This window comes from Lynx rufus, unplaced genomic scaffold (assembly GCF_022079265.1).
Source record: "Lynx rufus isolate CCGP_SWC_20201006 ecotype Redwood Valley unplaced genomic scaffold, mLynRuf1.p SCAF_14, whole genome shotgun sequence".
NCBI lineage: Eukaryota > Metazoa > Chordata > Mammalia > Carnivora > Felidae > Lynx > Lynx rufus.
Window position 1 is genome coordinate 13221661 of NW_025814828.1, and position 18156 is coordinate 13239816.

At 40.5% G+C, this 18156-nt stretch overlaps 1 protein-coding gene across 1 annotated transcript in view; it reads left to right on the forward strand.

The window, feature by feature from the left end:
* Positions 1–18156, forward strand: part of REPS2 (RALBP1 associated Eps domain containing 2) — a 218407-nt gene that overhangs the window by 53365 nt on the left and 146886 nt on the right. Inside the window, exons 2-4 of the mRNA XM_047076346.1 lie at positions 3788–3911; positions 15348–15496; positions 17919–18045. Coding sequence (XP_046932302.1) covers positions 3788–3911; positions 15348–15496; positions 17919–18045 — 400 coding nt within the window. The remainder of the gene's footprint in view (positions 1–3787; positions 3912–15347; positions 15497–17918; positions 18046–18156) is intronic.

Sequence of the window (18156 nt, forward strand, 5' to 3'; positions counted from 1 at the left end):
TAAACTTCCTAGTTCTCAGAAAAAATGCAAAGTAAAACTACAACGAGATACTACTACACTCCCATTAGAATGGTGAAAATGAAAAAGCCTAAAAAGACCACGTGTTGGCTAGGAAGTGAAGCAGTGTGGCCATACCTGCTAATGCTGAACATAACACATATCTGGTAAGCCAGCAATTACCACTCTTAGAAACCTATAGAGAAATGTATTTCACAGCAATGTATTCCAGTCTACATGTCTTGACAAGATATGTGCAAGAATATTATAGCAGCACGATTCAGAATACACCCAAAGTGGAAGCCATCCAGATGTCCAGTGGCAGAAGGATCAATAATTTGTGATATATCCACACAAGTGTTGAATAGCAACTAAAATGACTGAACCGTAATTTCACTCAACCACTTGGAAGACTGTCACAAACAACATTGAACAAAGAAGCCAGACACGAGGGTACATACTCTTTGACTGTTTAGTCTTGCCTTTTTCTGAACTTTATATAATCTGTGGATTTAGAAGTTAGGAAAATGGCATGTGTGTGGCAGTTGAAAGGAGCCGCAAAGGGGGCCTTCTACAAGGCTTGTGATGTTTTATTTCTTGATTCTGGGTGCTAGTTACATAGTTGTGTTCCATTTGTGAAAGCTGCTCTCCCCATACACTATACACTTAGGATTGGTATGCTTTTCTGTGTGTCTGTTATGCTTTTCTATATGAATATTATATTTCAGTAAAAAGCTAAATATACAAAGTAGTACAAAAAAGTTTAAGTTTCAAAGAGCAATATTTCTACAAACAAATTCTGATAATTAGTAATGATGTCTACTTGTTCACTTGAGGAAAACTCAACTTTTTCCTGAAAGTCACACTCAGGTTCTTCACCTCTCTCCGTATTAGTGCCTGCTCCTTTTGTTGCGAGAACACCAACTAATGGGATAAATTTAGAAAAAAGTTAAATCTGTCCCTGTATGGTTAAGTCTGTGAATTCTATTTAAAAAAAATCTGTCACGAGAGCCAGATGGGACACTGGGAAGGGTTAAGGCTGTGGCAGAGGAGAAGATAGCGTTGGTTAGGGACATGGGTCGGTGGTAGGGTCAACTGGATATGGTTACCACTGAATAGAAGTTTCTGAATTAGGATTTGGAATAGCTGACGTCAGCAACTGAGGTGAGGGCTGCCAGAAGATTAGTTAGCAGATGCCAGGATAAGTGGAGAGGGGCAAAGGAGCGCGGCTTATTTATGGTATGTCTGAGATGGCATTGGGTTTTGGAAAGTGCGAGGGGTGTTAGGTTTGGAGAACGTGATTTGGTGATCGTTTGGATGGTAACTGAAGCGTGGAGAAAGAATGAGAGCACTCAAAGAGCTGTGATTCTCAAACTTGGGTGCACATTAGAATTACCTTGAGAGCTTTCCAAAAATACCCATGCCTGGGCCACACCACTGACCAGGTAAAGCAGAATCTTTGGGGGGCTAGGGCCTAGCTGTCTGTATTTTTCAAAAGCTCCTCAGGTTATTCTAATATGCAGCCGGACTGGGAACAAAATACGACAAGTAGATGCATAAATCAGACAGTTGTGATTGATTGGACACTATTGTCAGCACTGCCAATTTAGTTCTCATGAGGTAAGCACATTATTTCTCTTTACACTTACTACACTTATGGGGATATCGAGGCGTGAGAGTTAAGTAGTTTGCTTTAGGTTATGCAAACAGCTAATTAGGTCCCTGGGCCAGGATTCACAACCAACTCATTTACTCCAAGGGCTGTTCTCCTTACCATAACATCCTATTGCTTTAACATTTAAGAATGAGTGGGGGTGGGGTTGGGGGGGGATTGAGACTTTTTGGAATGGCAGCCGGAGAAGCACAGCAGACCCTCTCTCTAGTGGAACAACCTTTTAGCTGGTAACAAAAAAAATTAAAAAAAAAATCATTTGAAGTCTTTGGAAATGGATCTGAGGACATACAGCAAATGGAGAAACATTGAAGAAAATTTGCTAAATCTTGGTAAGAACAGTGAATCTGCAGTATTTGAGCCACGACCCGCTTCCCACCTCTCCTCCGAAAGCTCTGTTCCTGGTGGGTCCAGCCAAGAAGATAGGATTCTGTTCCCCCAACCCCAGTTCCTTAGTCTAGGGCTAGGAGAGGTAGACCACCTGCTGTGAGAAATACTAGAAGTATCAGAAGGAGGGAAGACCAAGAGAGAGAAAGAAAAACACTAATCTGTACGTTCAAGAAGCCCAGCCCTGTCCTGCCCCCTGCTGTGGCTGCTAGGCTGTCTCGCTGTGACTCCAGGCTTGGGATGCCTGCAACCACAGTGCAAATGCCCGCAGTTGGGGCGGGGGCATGGGTGTAAGGCCAGTTAAATACCACAACGCCAGTGTTCTTCCTGAAATCCAGCAGCTTTTCTTGAATAAATGCTCCCTGGCTAACTGCAAGCCTTTGGTTAATTTCCAGAGTTCTGTCCATTTTCTTCGTTGGTTTTCTCACAGCTTTGATGGAAGAAAGAATTTTTGGAAGCCCTCATAACCCCCATTTTTTGCTGACATCCGAGTTGAATTTTCATAGGAATTTTCTTAAGATTAATTAGTGGCTGTTTATAGTTTGGAAATCTAAAAGCTCATCCATAAGGACTAACTAAAAAGAGAAACCACGGTGTATATTTATAGCAGAATATCATGTAGTTGTTAAAAGAAGGATGTGATTTTAACTGTGCTGATAGAAAAGATTTTCAAGGGATAATGCTAAATGAAAAACAAGTTGCTAATAGTATGTGGTATTCTGTTTGTATCAAGTATTGGATACACAAGAGGAAAAACACGGGTGTGTGCTATATATACAAACATTTATATACATATGTACATATATATACATACGTATATATACATATATATGTATACATACATATATATACATATATATGTATACATACATATATACACATATATATGTATACATACATATATACACATATATGTACACATGCATATATACGTATATATGTATACATATATATGTACATATGTATACATACATATACATATATGCATAGAACATTTCCAAAAGAATATAATGGTTTCCTCTGGACCATAGGAAGTGGGGGGTGCTTTTTAGATCTTCACCCCACTTACTATTATTTGAGTTTTTGAGTATCTATTACTTTGAAATAACTTTAAAAAGTTACTGAATATTTGTTATCTTTAAACTACCAAATAGGGTATGTGTTAGTTTAAGGTCTGCAAATTAAAGATTGCAGGATCTTGAAGATATTTGTGCTCATAGCCCCCTCTCTTTTGTTTCTCTGAGCACTCTTGATTGTAATTTTAATGCTTAGGAAATCCTGTTGCCTGAAAACTTTAAGAATAATTAATTCACTTTTAGTTTTGATCAGCTGGGATAATCCACAAGTAGTGGTAATGACTAACGTGTTCTCTTTTCACCCCAGTGCTCTTTTAGACTTTGGACATTAGTACCTGCCCCCGGAAACAAGTCACTCTCTTTTGTAAGAACAGTAACAGCCATCCTTTGTTACCTTTCTTTTTCTCTTTGAAAGAGGAGGAATAATCACTGAGTCCTGAAATATCATGAGTAGGTAGAATTTAATGATCCGAACTGAAAATCTTCCTGTGAACTGTAGGAACCCCCCCCCCCCCAGCCAGTGTGTACACATAGGTTCTCCAGGGAGTTTTTGGTTAGCTATGCTGTGAAATCCTTGGGATTTCATAATATATCTTGTCTCATTTTCCTGTTATGAAATGGGGTTTTCAGCCTGGTTTTTCTTGTCTGTTTTCAGATCACAGAACTGTGTGGTGCAAAGCGGGTTGGTTATTTTGGTCCAACACAGTTTTACATTGCCTTAAAATTGATTGCTGCAGCACAGTCTGGCCTTCCTGTACGGATAGAGAGTATTAAATGTGGTAAGTATCTCCCATTTTTACATTTGATTGTCCACAACAGGTGTCTTGTTTATGAGAACCATTTTTAGTGGGCTTAAGGCCTGTTGTATAAGCATTTATGGAATTTCTCCTTGCTTCTAACAAGGTGTCTGTTAAATGAAGTAAGAAAATGTAGTGGGTGTCTTACTTTCTTTTTGTTTCTTTAGGAAAAAAATAAGAGAGTGACCTGAGATTCATTCCTTTTAACTGAATTAAAGCTGAAATAGATTTTGTTCTTTAGCAGAAAGAGATCAGGACAGGAAGTCTAGAGCCTGTGGCAAAATAGTAACATTTAGTTTAATTTTCCTCTTGAGGAATATGCAGTGTCATTTGAAGTTCTTTTAGGGACAAGGGCACAAATACCTGGGAGAGTATGAATGGAACTGTCCCTTTTTTCTTTCCTGTCCCTGCCAGTCATATCGTATATGATCATCCTTTAAAAAAATTTTTTTTAAATGTTTATTTTTGAGAGAGACAGAGCATGAGCAGGAGAGGGGCAGAGAGAGAGGGAGACACAGAATCCAAAGCAGGCTCCAGTTTCCGAGCTGTCAGCACAGAGCCTGACACAGGGCTGAAACCCATGAACCACAAGATCGTGACCTGAACCGAAGTCAGACGCCCAACAGATTGAGCCGCCTAGGCGCCCCATACATCATCATCCTTTAATCCCCCAATTCCTAAATAACTGTTCTAATCATTATTAAGTACTATGGAGCTACCAAAATTTTGGCAGAATGAACTTAGCTTCTCAAAGTTTTGGTTTAAAATTTTCTTATCTTGCCATCCTTGCCCCCAAACCACTGAGTGTTTGAGTACTCTCCACAACTTAAACAAAAAGCAAAGCCCCAGACTCTTAGCATCATTTATACTGTCTCATTATTGGGTTTACAAGTACCTATGAAGAAGGTGATTATTCCAGGGTTATGCTGATGTCCTCTGATACAAGTTACTTCCATATGCTCACATAGCCATGCAGGAACTTTTGCCTTTTCCTCATTTTCAGATAAAAACCACTCCACTGTCCACATGTGTCCTGTGAAGCCTTGTAAACGTAAAAGTGAGTTCAGGAACCTTGTAGAACAATTCTGAGAAGATTCTGATGGCTTGACTATGGGAAACAAAGTCCTTTTGCGCTAACCATCAGAGAGTCACAATCATCCTGCTAATCTTTCTTAAAGGTTTAGTGCGTTCCAGGTACCATCTCATTTAGTCCTCCCAGCATCCCACTAAATTAGGTGTTTGTGTTAGTTTACATTCTGTACGAGAAACTGTGAAACCAATTCCGCTGGAATCCCCGTGCCTTAACAAAATGAAGGTTCGCTTCCTGCTTTGCAGTGGGTCATGGTGACCCTCTAGGGCAGCTGCCCTCCATGTGGTGCCTCTGTGATCCTGGCTGCTTGATCTTGTGCCCCCGCCCCCGTAAGCAACAGAGAAATAGTTTCTCACCCTAGCAATTAAATGCTTTGTCCTGGATGTGACTCATGTTACTGCTGCTCACAGTGCATTGGCCAGAACTTGTCACGTGGATCCACTGAACTGCAGGGTAGACTGGGGCGGGGGGCATGCAGTTGTCCCCTGTACCCGCAAGGAGAGAACTTTCTGTGGATGAACACTGGAAGTCTCTACTGCGGCACTCTTTTTACCCTCATCTTACAGATGATTATTGAAGTTGAAGTTTAGGGGGCCTTGAGTAATTTGCCTAAAGACTTCAGGTTAGTAGAGTTTGGAGCCAGAATCTCAGTCTCCAGTTGCCGTGCTCTTCATTACTGTGCATAGTAGCCTCTTCTTGATTATTCTCTTTATTAAGGTGCTGATTATAATCTGGAATCACAGAGTATTTTCTGAGTGGGGAAAAAATCTGACCCCAAAAGGCATCCCTTGGTATTACATAATTTGGTTTCTTAAAATAGATTTAAAAAATTGTTTTATTTATTCATTACTCATTTATTTTTTTTGAGAGAGTGGGGAGAGGGGCAGAGGGAATCTTTAGCAGGCTCTACACAGCATGGAGCCCAGCTTGGACCTCGATCCTACAACCCTGGGATCATGACCTGAGCTGAAATCAAGAGCCACCCAGGCACCCCAAAATAGGTTTTTTGATGGAGTGTTATTTCAGTGGCAAGTTTGGTATTTATGACTACAGGGCTGAGCAGTCACTGCTATAAGTCACTTGCTATGATTAGAGCCACATCACATTGTATTTGGACTTGTGGTAGACACTGAAAATTTCCATTCCACTGTAAATGGTCATTAAGCTTTATTGTTGTGTCTTCCAACTTTTATCTGCTGGAAAAGCTAAAGCTGCTTTTTGTATACAAGAATAAATTTCTGACACTTTTGTTGTTTAAGTTAGACTGGTCTTTTATGGGATTTGTGCCTACATCTACAGCTTAATTTCCTAGGAGGAGAGAGGGGGAAGGAGTGTCTAAATGATCACATGTGTCAAGGATTAACGCTTTTTCTTAAGTGTAAGGCTTTCTCAGTTGTACCTTATAAATCCTGATGCTGCCTTTTGCCTCTGACAGTTTATACTCAGTTAATTTTGAATTTTCTTCCTTCACTTAAAGATTTATTAAATAAATGTTATTTACAGTCAGCATATGTTAAGTAAGAATGAGGGCAAGATTAGGCCAAACTTTGAGCTGCCACTTAGAATTTTCCAAGTTGTTGCTTGAAATCCATTCGCTTAATGTTTGATGACACAAACCTTGAAGGCCAAAGAGGATGCTCTGTGAGAACCTGATCGGAAAGGCTGTAGTAGCCTCATGACACTCAGGGAGTTGTGAGTCCGTTCTTACTTCATGAATTACATGAGTCTGTGTGTATGTGTGTGTTAACCTCTAACCCGTAGCCTTGCCCATTTTGGTCAATGCCACCACCATCTACAGTTGCTCAAGCCAGGAGCCTAGAAGTCATCCTTGATTCCACCCTTTGCCTCGGTCCACAGTGTAATCTGTCAGCAGTCCTGGCAGTGTGGCTCCAGTCTTATTGCCTTCTCCCTCCATCTCTCTATCCTACTAGACTGGGCCACCTTCAGCCACTCACCTGGATACCACAGTGGTTTTGTCATTGATTTCTTGGCCTCCTCTCTTCTCTATTCCAGCCTCTTTGCCTATATGGCAGTAGGCAATATCACAATATCCATCAGATCGTTTTGTCCTCCTCGAAATCCTCCCCTGGTTGGCTTATTGTACGTACTAAATTCAGTCACTACACTGATCTGTAGGGCCCTGAGTGATCTGGTCTCTGCCTCCTTCTCCGTCCTCATCTTAAACCTACCCCGCCTTGTGTTCTCCATCTTGCCCCCAGCCTCACTGGCCTTCTAGCCATTTCTGGGCCATCTCTTTCCCGTTGCAAGAAAGACCATGTTATCTCGAGGTTTTGGATTCCCCACAGTCTGTTTCTTTCCCCCTCTCTTTTCCATGGCTCGCTCTTCCTCTTCATCCTTCGGGATTTGTGCACTGTCCCCACCATCCTGTCTAGAGTAGGTTCTGTCAAATTAATTCATTAATGAAGGAACCAGCATAGAGTAAAACTGGCTCAGGAAAATACAGGAGAGTCAGAAGTATTTATAGTCCTGGAGGGAAAGAATGCTGGAATAAGATTGCTAAATTACATATAAAATTGATGAATGCCCTATAGAGCAATAAAACTGTGACTTGGCTATTAGACTCTCTTCTGGGATGAAATTCACCTGCATTGCTATTAGACAAGGTTAGTTAGCTAACAGTTTTCTATGAGTTAATATCGATCCTTTCAGTGTTGTAAGATGCCTAATGAAGAGTAAACAGTAAGTCAAAACAAAAGTACATGTCCCTAGGGAGTTAGGTAATCCTTGGATGGGTTAATCCTGTTAGATGATGCTTCTGTGTGACTGTCCCCTCCCTACTTTACTTTCAGCATCTGTTCCTTTATGGCACTTTCATCAGTTTGTAAATACTCCTTTATAGGTTTGTCTAATTTCTGTCTTCCTCACTAGTCTGCAAGCTTACCTAAAGGGAAGGGAGGAGGATCTGGTAGCCCCTGCTCTGTGTACCACTGTGGACACTCAAGGCATGTTTGTTGAATGAGTGAAGAGATGAATGCTGATGAATGAGGACCGAGTGTTAATCATCTGTCACTTTTTAATCTCAAACATTTGGATTTCAGGTTCACCCAGAACTCTTAAGGGATTTCTAAAGAAGTCCTCTTTCTCAGGCCGTGGTTCCCAGCCTTGTTTGCACTTGAGAATTGCTGGAGAGCTTTAAGTGCAAACTAAAAAATACAGGTGCCTGGGGCCACTTCCAGAAATTCTCATTTAATTAGCCCCGGAGTGCAGCCTGAACGTGGGGATTTTTAAGAGCTCCCCCATGTGATTCTTATGTGGAGCTGGGGTTGAGAGCACGTTCTAATGAAAACCGAGTAGAGCATTTTCAAGAGCTTTGCTTAAACTGTGTTTATAGTTTTGGTTATATGGGACCTGAGTTGGAGTGAGGCCAGGGGCACCCAGGGCACATAACTTTAAGGGGAAAGTCACACTCTGGGCCATACAAGTGCTGATTCTGCATTTACATGACCCTGAGAGTGAGCACCTCCTTAAATGTTGGCACTAGGCATCTCTGTAGCCTCACCCTATTTTGCCGGTTAAACAAGTGGTGAAACCTTAGGATAATTTAGGAGGAGAGAAGCAGGGGGTGAAATTGAGGACCATTGGAGAATTCCTGATGAGGAAACCACATGGTGGACACTTGCCCTGGGAACTGTCCCTTCCTTCTTTCTGAGGACTGGCCGTGGGGGGTGTGAGGACTGAGAGAAGGTATAGGTAGGGCTTTTTAGAGGAGGTTTTGTAACCTCTTTTGTGTCATGGGCTCCTTTGGCAGCCTGACATTCCTTCTTGGAATAATGTTCTAAATACATACAAAGACGTAGGAGTCCAAAGGAAACCAATTATATTGAAATTAAAACTAAGATACTTAAGAATGTTATATAGCAATATCCATACTACTTCATTAATGTATTAAATAAGAGACCTAAGAGTGACCTAAATAACTACCATACTTTCAAAGTAGTGAGCGGCATAAACAGTACTTGAAGATGTCTACAACAAGTGTAATGTGATATATAAATACCTGATTTCGGTGGGTGGCAAAGTTACAGGTGCTGCTAATGATACTACAGCGCTTTGTTGCCTACATTCATACTTGAAAGAAATGCAAATTTTCGGTTAGGGTAGGGAGAATAAAGATGGAATTTTTTTTCTTAACCAAGATGACAGACCCCGTGATTTCTTTCTACAGCCCCTCTGGGAGTCTCCGAATGCTAATAGTGCAATAATGTGGCTCACATAGCCTCTAGGCTGTGTTCCCCAGACTGGTTATTGATCTAGTGGCAGTCTGGCACAGTCTGTAGGGAAAGGAGAAAGAATTAGGACAAAAGAGTGAGTTACTTATAAAATGAAATGTACTCAATTCTCAACGTTTTTATTTATTTTTGGGACAGAGAGAGACAGAGCATGAACGGGGTAGGGGCAGAGAGAGAGGGAGACACAGAATCGGAAACAGGCTCCAGGCTCTGAGCCATCAGCCCAGAGCCCGACACGGGGCTCGAACTCCCGGACCGCGAGATCGTGACCTTGCTGAAGTCGGACGCTTAACCGACTGCGCCACCCAGGCGCCCCAGAAATGTACTCAATTCTACGATGGTTGTTTTGATTAAATGCCCTTTGATGACATTGATAATGAGTAAATGTAATTGATTCGCCATGACTCCTCCAAAAATTACTAGAGGAGGGAGCCCCTGCAGGCAGGAGTGTTATGCTCATGGTCCTGTCACCATATTGCTGCATGTCTGAGACGTTCCTGGGCTTAGTTCTCCACCTGTGAGATGTGGATTTTCCAGCAGGTTTTCTCTAGACCATTTTCCAGCTCCGAAATGGTGCAGTTTTATGTTGAGTGTTCAAACCTGCAATAGAAAGAACGTTTTTATTTTTAGCATGACAGTAGAGCCTAGTGGCTGAGTGTGGGTCACAGCAATAGACTGCTGGATTTTGAATGGTTGGACCATCACTTTTTCTTTTTGTGCCCTCATACAAAGTGGTGCCCTCCTAACCTCTTTGAACTTCACGTGGCTCACCTGGGGAAGGGGTGTCCCAATAGTACCTGCCTTACAGGGTTGTTGCGAGCATAAAATCAGGTAATGTTAAAATTTTGGAAAAGTGTCGAAACTGTGTTAATATAGTACTTGTTAGCCACATTTGGCTGGCTGTTGAGGACTTGAAATCTGGTTAGTATTGACTGAGAAATTAAAATTTTAATTTAATAGAAATTATTTAAAATTTAAATATGCAAGCAAAGTATTTTTCCATTAAATGAAACTTTATTGTTTTAGTAAGACTACATTTTACTTTAACTGTAGGCATTGTGTAAGACTAGGATCAAACTTCTCCTGTAAAGGGCTAGGTGGTGGATATTTTAGACTCTGTGAATCATATGGCCTTTGCTGCAACTTGATTATCTTGATTATATTCACTACAGACTCTGCCCTTGAACTACGAAAGCGGATATGGACACTATGTAAACAAACAAGAATGGCTGTGTTCCTATAAATCTTTATTTATGGACACAAATTTGAATTTCATACAATTTTCACATCACAAGCTATTTTTATTTTCTTTTTTTTTTTTAAGTTTATTTATCTTGAGAGGGAGAGAGAGCACACACACAGAAGGGACACAGACAGGGAGAGGGAGAGAATACCAAGCAGGCTCTGCACCATCAACAGTGAGCCTGATGTAGGGTTTGAACTCACAAACTGTGACATCGTGACCTGAGCCGAAGTTGGACGCTTAACCGACTGAGCCACCCAGGCACCCTATTTTTCTTTTGATGTTTTTCATTAAAAAATGTAAAACCCATTCTTAACTCATGGAATATACAACTCATAGGTTTATCCCCAAGATAAATGAATTCATGTTCATCAAAAGCCATTTATAAGAATGTAACATTTATATTCATAATGGCCCGAAACTGGAAACAGCCTAGATGGATTTTAAAAATTTCAATATGTTCATAAAAATGGATTACTCCATAGCAATGAAAAAGAATAAGCTCTGTCTACATACATTACATTGGATGATTCTTACAAAATGTTGTGAAGGAATCTAAGTCTCAAGGATTATTACTGAATGGTTCCATTATGTGGAGTTCTGTAATGGCGAAGGTAGTCTGTGGATTTAGAGATTAGAACAGGGGTTGCAGAGTGGGACAAGGAGAGGGGATTAACTAGAAATGGATGGGAAGGAAAATTCTGTATGATGGAAATGTCCTATCTTAATTTGGGTGTTATGTGCTTAATGTATGTGTTTGTCAGAACTCTTCAAATAGTACACTTAAGATTTATAAAAATTATCCCTCCATACAAATACTCCTTACATAATTTAAAAAGAAATGAATTGGTTGTGTTAACATTTAACATTGCGTGGTATTTCTTAGTAAAATCCAGGTTTCTGGCCACATTCCTTCATGTCACCTGTCAACTGGAACTGAGCTGTTCCAGTAGCATTGCCAGTAGCCACACTAGTGTGGCTTCTGAGCACTTGAAATGTGGTGCGTCTGAATCAAGGTGTGCAGTGCAGGTAAAATACACCTGGGAGTTTGAAAAACAACTTAGTCTGAAAAAAAAGAATGTAAACTATTTCAGCGATTAGACAACAAAAAGAAAAGGCATACAAATTGGCAAGGAAGAAGTCATTAATATTTTTTATCTTGATTATATATTGTAATGATAATATTGGGTTCAAATAATTATTAAAATTAATTTTACCCATTTCCTTTTTTATTTGAAAAAGTTTTGAAAAATTTTGATAACATATACATGACATAAAGTTTACCATAAAGTTTATTTTTATCTTAACTAGTATTTATTTTTAAAAATTTGTTTAACATTTTTATTTATTTTTGAGAGACAGAGAGAGACAGAGTGCGAGCAGAGGAGGGGCAGAGAGCGAGGGAGACACATAATCCCAAGCAGGCTCCAGGCTCTGAGCTGTCAGCACAGAGCCCTATGCGGGGCTCGAACCCATCAACTGTGAGATCATGACCTGAGCTGAAATCTGACGCTTAACCAATTTAGCCACCCAGGTGCCCCTTAACTATTCTTTTAAAGTAATCTCTGTGCCCATTGTGGGGCTCTCTAACTCCTGGCCCTGAGATCACGAGTTGCGTGTTTTACTGACGGAACCAGCCAAGTGCCATGCCTTAACCATTTTTTAATTGTACGGTTCAGTACATTCATATTATTGTGCAACCATCTCCACCATCCATCTCCAGAACTCTTTTCATTTTAGAAGTATGAAACTCCATGGGGTGCCTGGGTGACCCAGTCAGTTAAACGTCAGACTCTTGATTTTGGCTCAGGTCATGATCTCAAGGTTCGTAAGATTGAGCCCTGCATTGGGCTCTGTGCTGACAGTGCAGAGCCTGCTTGGGATTCTCTCTCTTGGTCTCTTTCTGCCCCTCCCCTGTGTGCTCTTGGCCTAAATAAATAAATATATAAATACATAAACAAACAAATAAAATAATAGAAATATGAAACTTCATACCTGTTAAACAGCTCTGCATTCCCCCTCTCCCCAGTCACAGGCAACCCCCATTCTACTTTCTGTCTCTATACATTTGTCTGCCGATCCCTCAAATAAGTGAAATCATACAGTATTTGTGACTGGTTTCTTCACTTAAAAAAATTTTAGTTACTATACAATTTACAATGATGTGGCTGGCGTTATATCTAGTGGATGGTATTGAAGGAGAGTAAACAGCCGCCACCATTTTAGACAGGACAGAGTTCTATGCTCAGTCCCACCTCTCCCCAGTGCCATTTACCATTTGGTATTGGATTTATGTTTTCTTTTTTATGTTCACATTTCTTCTAATTGAGGAAATGGAAGTATTTCTTACATTCCTGTCTCCATCAGACATGGAAAATGAAAGGATTTTCCCCTACTTTTTAGAGGGTCATATCTTTAGAAGCATAGTTATCTTTGTGGAAGGGAAAGATAGTCATTTAATATACAAAGTGTTTCTGTGTTCAAAGACTACAACCTAAGGTAGCATTATGAAACAAATTACTGCCTTGGATGGCTGCACTCATTGTCTCCTTGGCCCCTATAAACCTTTAATTTGAACTCTTTATTTATTTCCTTGTGTTAATTGAATTCCATTTGGGAGAAAAGATTCTAACCAACTACTACCACAAACGGCTCTTCTCTTGTGATTACTTGACATAAATCACTGGATAGCAGGTACTTTATTGATTAGCTTTCAAATAAAGTTTCACTATTAAATATGGTGTCCATATGACTAGAAAGCATTTAGACTGAATATTTATTTATAGACTACAGTTTTACTTTGCAGTTTTTGAAAGCTTGGAGCAGTGTAAGGGAGATAGCACCTTCATTAAGATTTTCAGTGATATGATGATTATTATGTATGGTGACAATCTGTTAAGTGAGTGTTGTTTAAAACCACATAAGCGAAGAAAGTACAGGAGAAATTCGGCTGTATTTTGTGTTTTGCTGTTTGGTGGCTGTTTGGAGGAGAGAGGATCTTTGCCAGGTGGATAGTTCTGGAGAAATGCCATAGCCAGGGAAGGAGGACAGTGTGTGAAGTGACAGGGTCCTAAAGGGTATCTGGGAGTCCTTGTATAATAGTTGATACTCATCATCTTGTGTTTGTATTCTCTCGTTCCTGGAATTATCTGTTGAACACCAGTGAAACACTGGTCGGGGGGTTTACACATGTGGGCTTTTCCTTCTCTTCTCCCTCAAGTAGTGTTTGGAAGTAATTCCTCCTTTCATGGGCAATCAGGGTGCAGATTATTTTATGTGAGCTTGTTCCTTCTTTTTAGATCCCTTTTGCAGACCGAACTGAAAGAAATCCCTTTCTGAGAAGAGAACCATGGGATTAGCTTATATTTGACTTACTAAGAATCTATGTTTTCTCTGCTTTTGCCTTTTTTCTTTTAAAGTCCATTCCTGCCTTGAGTACTGGAGAGCTGCCGAGGTTGGGAAACGTTAAAATGTTAAAAATGGTGGCCATTCTCTTTTTAGAGGAGAGTCCTGGTTTAATTTTCCAGATTGCTTATTCTATTTATGTCTCTTGGGCCTTTTGGCTGATTGATCATGCAGGGATTTGTTATATTGCCTACTTCTTTGAATCAAATGTGGACATAGCAACTAAAAATAAACACAATGTGGATATTAGAGAACCAGGGGCCTTCTTTGCCTGGGGAGCTGGGATACTTGGTTGTGTTGCTAAGATGTTTTCTGGCTTTAGCACAGCATCAGTCATTGGAAGTGCAGCTGTGTTTGGAATGGAGCGCTGATGGAAGTGCGGAGGCACAGTGATGAGTATTATCGTGAACAATGGATACAGATGCAAATCATTATGCATAATCCATAATATTATCCCCATTTTTGGAGTCCTTTGTGTTGTGTGATTGTGTGTGATTTGCCGCACTGAGAACTAGAAGTGTGCCAAAGCATCATTTCTGTTTCAGAATAGTTTTATCAGATATTTGAAAGATAAGTAAATATTCCAGACTGTTGGGTTTGAACTCTTTGTAGCATTGTGAGTGTGGCTAATGGTTTTGACAGTAGAATCTGGCTGAACGGACTGATCGCTGTAACTTAAAGTATTTTCCTTATTCCATTGTGAAAAGACAATTGAAGATCGAGCGTGAAAATTCCTTAAGGAATTACATAGGGTGAAAAACTGTCAGCCAGGGGGTGCCTCAGTGGCTCAGTCAGTTAAGTGTCTGACTTCGGCTCAGGTCATGATCTTGTGGTCCATGAGTTCGAGCACCGTGTCAGGCTTTGCGCTGACAGCTCAGAGCCTGGAGTCTGCTTCAGATTCTGTGTCTCCCTCTCTCTCTGCCCTGTCCTCATGCACGCTCTGGCTCTCTCTTAAAAATAAGCAAACATTAAAAAATTAAAAAAAATAAAAGGAAGGCTAATGATAGTCTTGAGTTGTGAGGATTGAATGACGTAATATTTGCAGATGTTAATATAGTATCTGGCATATAATGTGTGTTATATGGGTTTTGCCTGTTTCATTTGCCACATATCGTGTTCATACAGTATCAGAGCCTTTTAGCTGGTGCCGGACTAAAGGCTGAGGTAGGAGATCAGTCCAAAACCTGAATATGTTCCGTGATGATTTGACAGCATTTAAAAATGTTAAGCCAGAATTGCTTGGTAAAACTGAAGCATTTTTCTATCATGACATTATTATAGGAGTCTTCACTGTGTCAAAATAAAAATTTAATCTATATTTAGTGCTCTGGAATTTTTCCTCAAAAGTGATTCATCTTTTGGCCATTGAGTTCCGCTTTTCACAGTTTTAAAAAAGTCTCACTTGAGCTTCTCTGATTCTGGTCCTAAAGAACTGCCGCTGCCTCGCTTTCTGATGTCAAAGACCGATGCTGAAATCCGATTTGGGAACCCGACTGAACTGCATGGAACTAAGGTTCAGATTCCATATTTAATCACAGAAAAAAATACCTTCAAAAGAATGGACGATGAGGATAAACAGGTAAACAGTCTGATCAGGGGTGTCCATTTGATTCTGACAGTGAAACCTCACATAGCCGTGCTTCATATCTACTGTCAGGCTTCTAGCAAATCTCACCATCTGGGATACAATTATAGACTTGGAAGGAAGCCAGTGAAGTTTCCTTGTAGCAAGAAAAAGCTGAAGTATAGCCACCCATTCGCCCTTTAGAGCTTACTTGAATGTAGATTGTGTCCAGAGTGAGGCTACTGATTTTTATTTTTTATTTTTAAGTGTTTGTTTATTTTTGAGAGAGTCAGAGTGTGAGTGGGGGAAGGGCAGAGAGAGAGGGAGACACAGAATCCGAAGCAGGCTCCAGGCTCTGAGCTGTCAGCACAGCCCAGTACGGGGCTCGAACTCTTGAACTGTGAGATCATGACCTGAGCCGAAGTCAGAGGCTTAACTGACTGAGCCACCTGGGTGCCCCAAGGGTATGATTTAATACACTTATTTGATTTCTCTAATCAGTATTTCTAAATGGGTTCTTTGAAATGGAACTTCTAGGATTTTTTTTTTTTTAAAGTAAAGTCTAAGTCCAACGTGGTGGGACTTTAACTCAAGACCCTCAGATCAAGTCACATGCTCTAGTGACTGAGCCAGCCAGGCACCCCTAGGACTTTTTAATAGATCCTCTCTTCACAAAAAAAGTTTGGAGAAAAGGTTTCTGTGGTTAAATATATTTGGAGAGTGCTGCTTCATATCCTTGGGTGAAAGACTACATTCTGAGGCTTGGAGACTCATAAGTGCTCATTAGCAAATTCAAGGCCCTGACAAGTCCCGCTGTGAAGAGACATGGAGATTTGTGTTTACTAAACTTGTTTCACCAGAGAATCCTTCCTTGTGGGGCTTGTTTGGGATGCCAACTTGGGGAATGCTGCCATTTCACATTTAGCAGGTTAGGGGCAAGAGTAGGGAGGAGAGGCTTTAAAAATTAGAGCACTAATTGCAATAGTTAGGTGGTGATTGGTAGAGATGAAAGTATAAAATTTCAGAAAAGTATGCCTATCAAGAAAGAGGTAAATAGTCTTATTTATGCATTAGTGAACCCTGGGGGCACCAAGGTACAGCTCATACTTCTAATAAAGATACTGAATCATGCAGAAAAGTCAAATTACATTGAATATAGTATCTTCTGTAAGACCAAGAAATTTGTCATATTTTAGGAAGATGAGTCAAAACGTTTTTTAAATGCATTGTGTAACAAAGGATTAAGTTGAAAAACTGTATGGCTCACCATGATAATGCTGGATATATGAGGTGTTGCTGCAGAAGTTTTATATTTATAGCCAAGGGAGGTATAGCATGTCTTGTTAAATAACTCAGTGTAATGTTGATGTCATAATTCTGATACATTTTAAATGAGTTCTTTAGGGATATATATGTAAAGGGGAATAGGAAGCTTCAGTCAGTACTCTGGCATGTTTTCCTACCAGCATTTGGAGAGGAATGAGGGTCTGCTGTCCCAAGATGGTTGATACTCTGGGGACTTTCTAGGCCCATCCCTGGCTGCGTGATTGAGGACACATCCTTTCACCTGAGGGTAGGTTTGTACTCTGCCCATCCCATCTGTTGGTGTGAGGTCACACTTCAAATATTCTTTTCTTTTTCTTGAAGAAGAGTATTTGATCAGTAACTCAGATTGCCTTTTTTTTTAGTACCTATATAGTCTGCATGTTGATTAAAAGTACTGTTTCCTTGTGACTTGGGTACTCCAAAGTTACCAGTTTATTGGTAGCATTGAAAAGGAGGAAACCCAGTAGCAGAGTAAGGTTGTTTGCTTTGCCAGACTCTTACATAAAATTCACATTTTAACTGAGATTTGAACTGTAGCTTATTAAGCCTCCATCCTCCTGTTTAGGAGTGGTTTGCCCATGATGAATTGTTTCATTATCCCCTAGTGTGAAAAAGAAAAAGCTGGCATTTTACTCTGGTACAGTAGGCCCCAGCAACATTTAGCATTAAGCATTTTAAGTGTGTATTTTTAATACCCACATTTGCTGGAAGACTTGGTAAGTGTAAATCCAGGAAATAGGAGCCTTTATTATAAACACATGAAAATTGAATTTATCCACGAAGAGATCACATTTGGGGAGTGTGAATGCTATTTCATGTGATCATTGTCTTCCATTTTCCAAAGGAAAATACTAGTGGAATAACGGAAAGCATTTCATGCTAGTTTTAGTAATTTAGGCAACTGAGTGCTGGCGAGACTTTGTTCTCTGGGAGACTTGAATCCTCAGACACTGCGTTTTAACCAAGCCGTGTTTTTGAGAAAACATTTCCTCCCGTTTGTGAAATCAGCCGTCTCACCGGCGGTAGAGTTGCATTATACTTCGTAACTGCCGTTCAAAGCACCAGGCTTCTTAAGTGACTGCCTCTGAACTCTGCTCTGGTTCCTTTGAAGCAGGAAACACAGTCTCCCACGATGTCACCCCTCGCCTCCCCTCCTTCTTCCCCGCCTCATTACCAGAGGGTGCCCTTGAGCCATGCCTACGGCAAACTGCGGAGCAACACGGAGCAGATGCATCCAGGTAAGAGGCGATCTTGTCCAGCTGTCCCAGGCAGTGTCCTAGAGACTCCTTAATCTCTCAGGCAGCAACGCCACCAGCTGCTGAATCTCCTGACTTAATTACCTCTGTCTT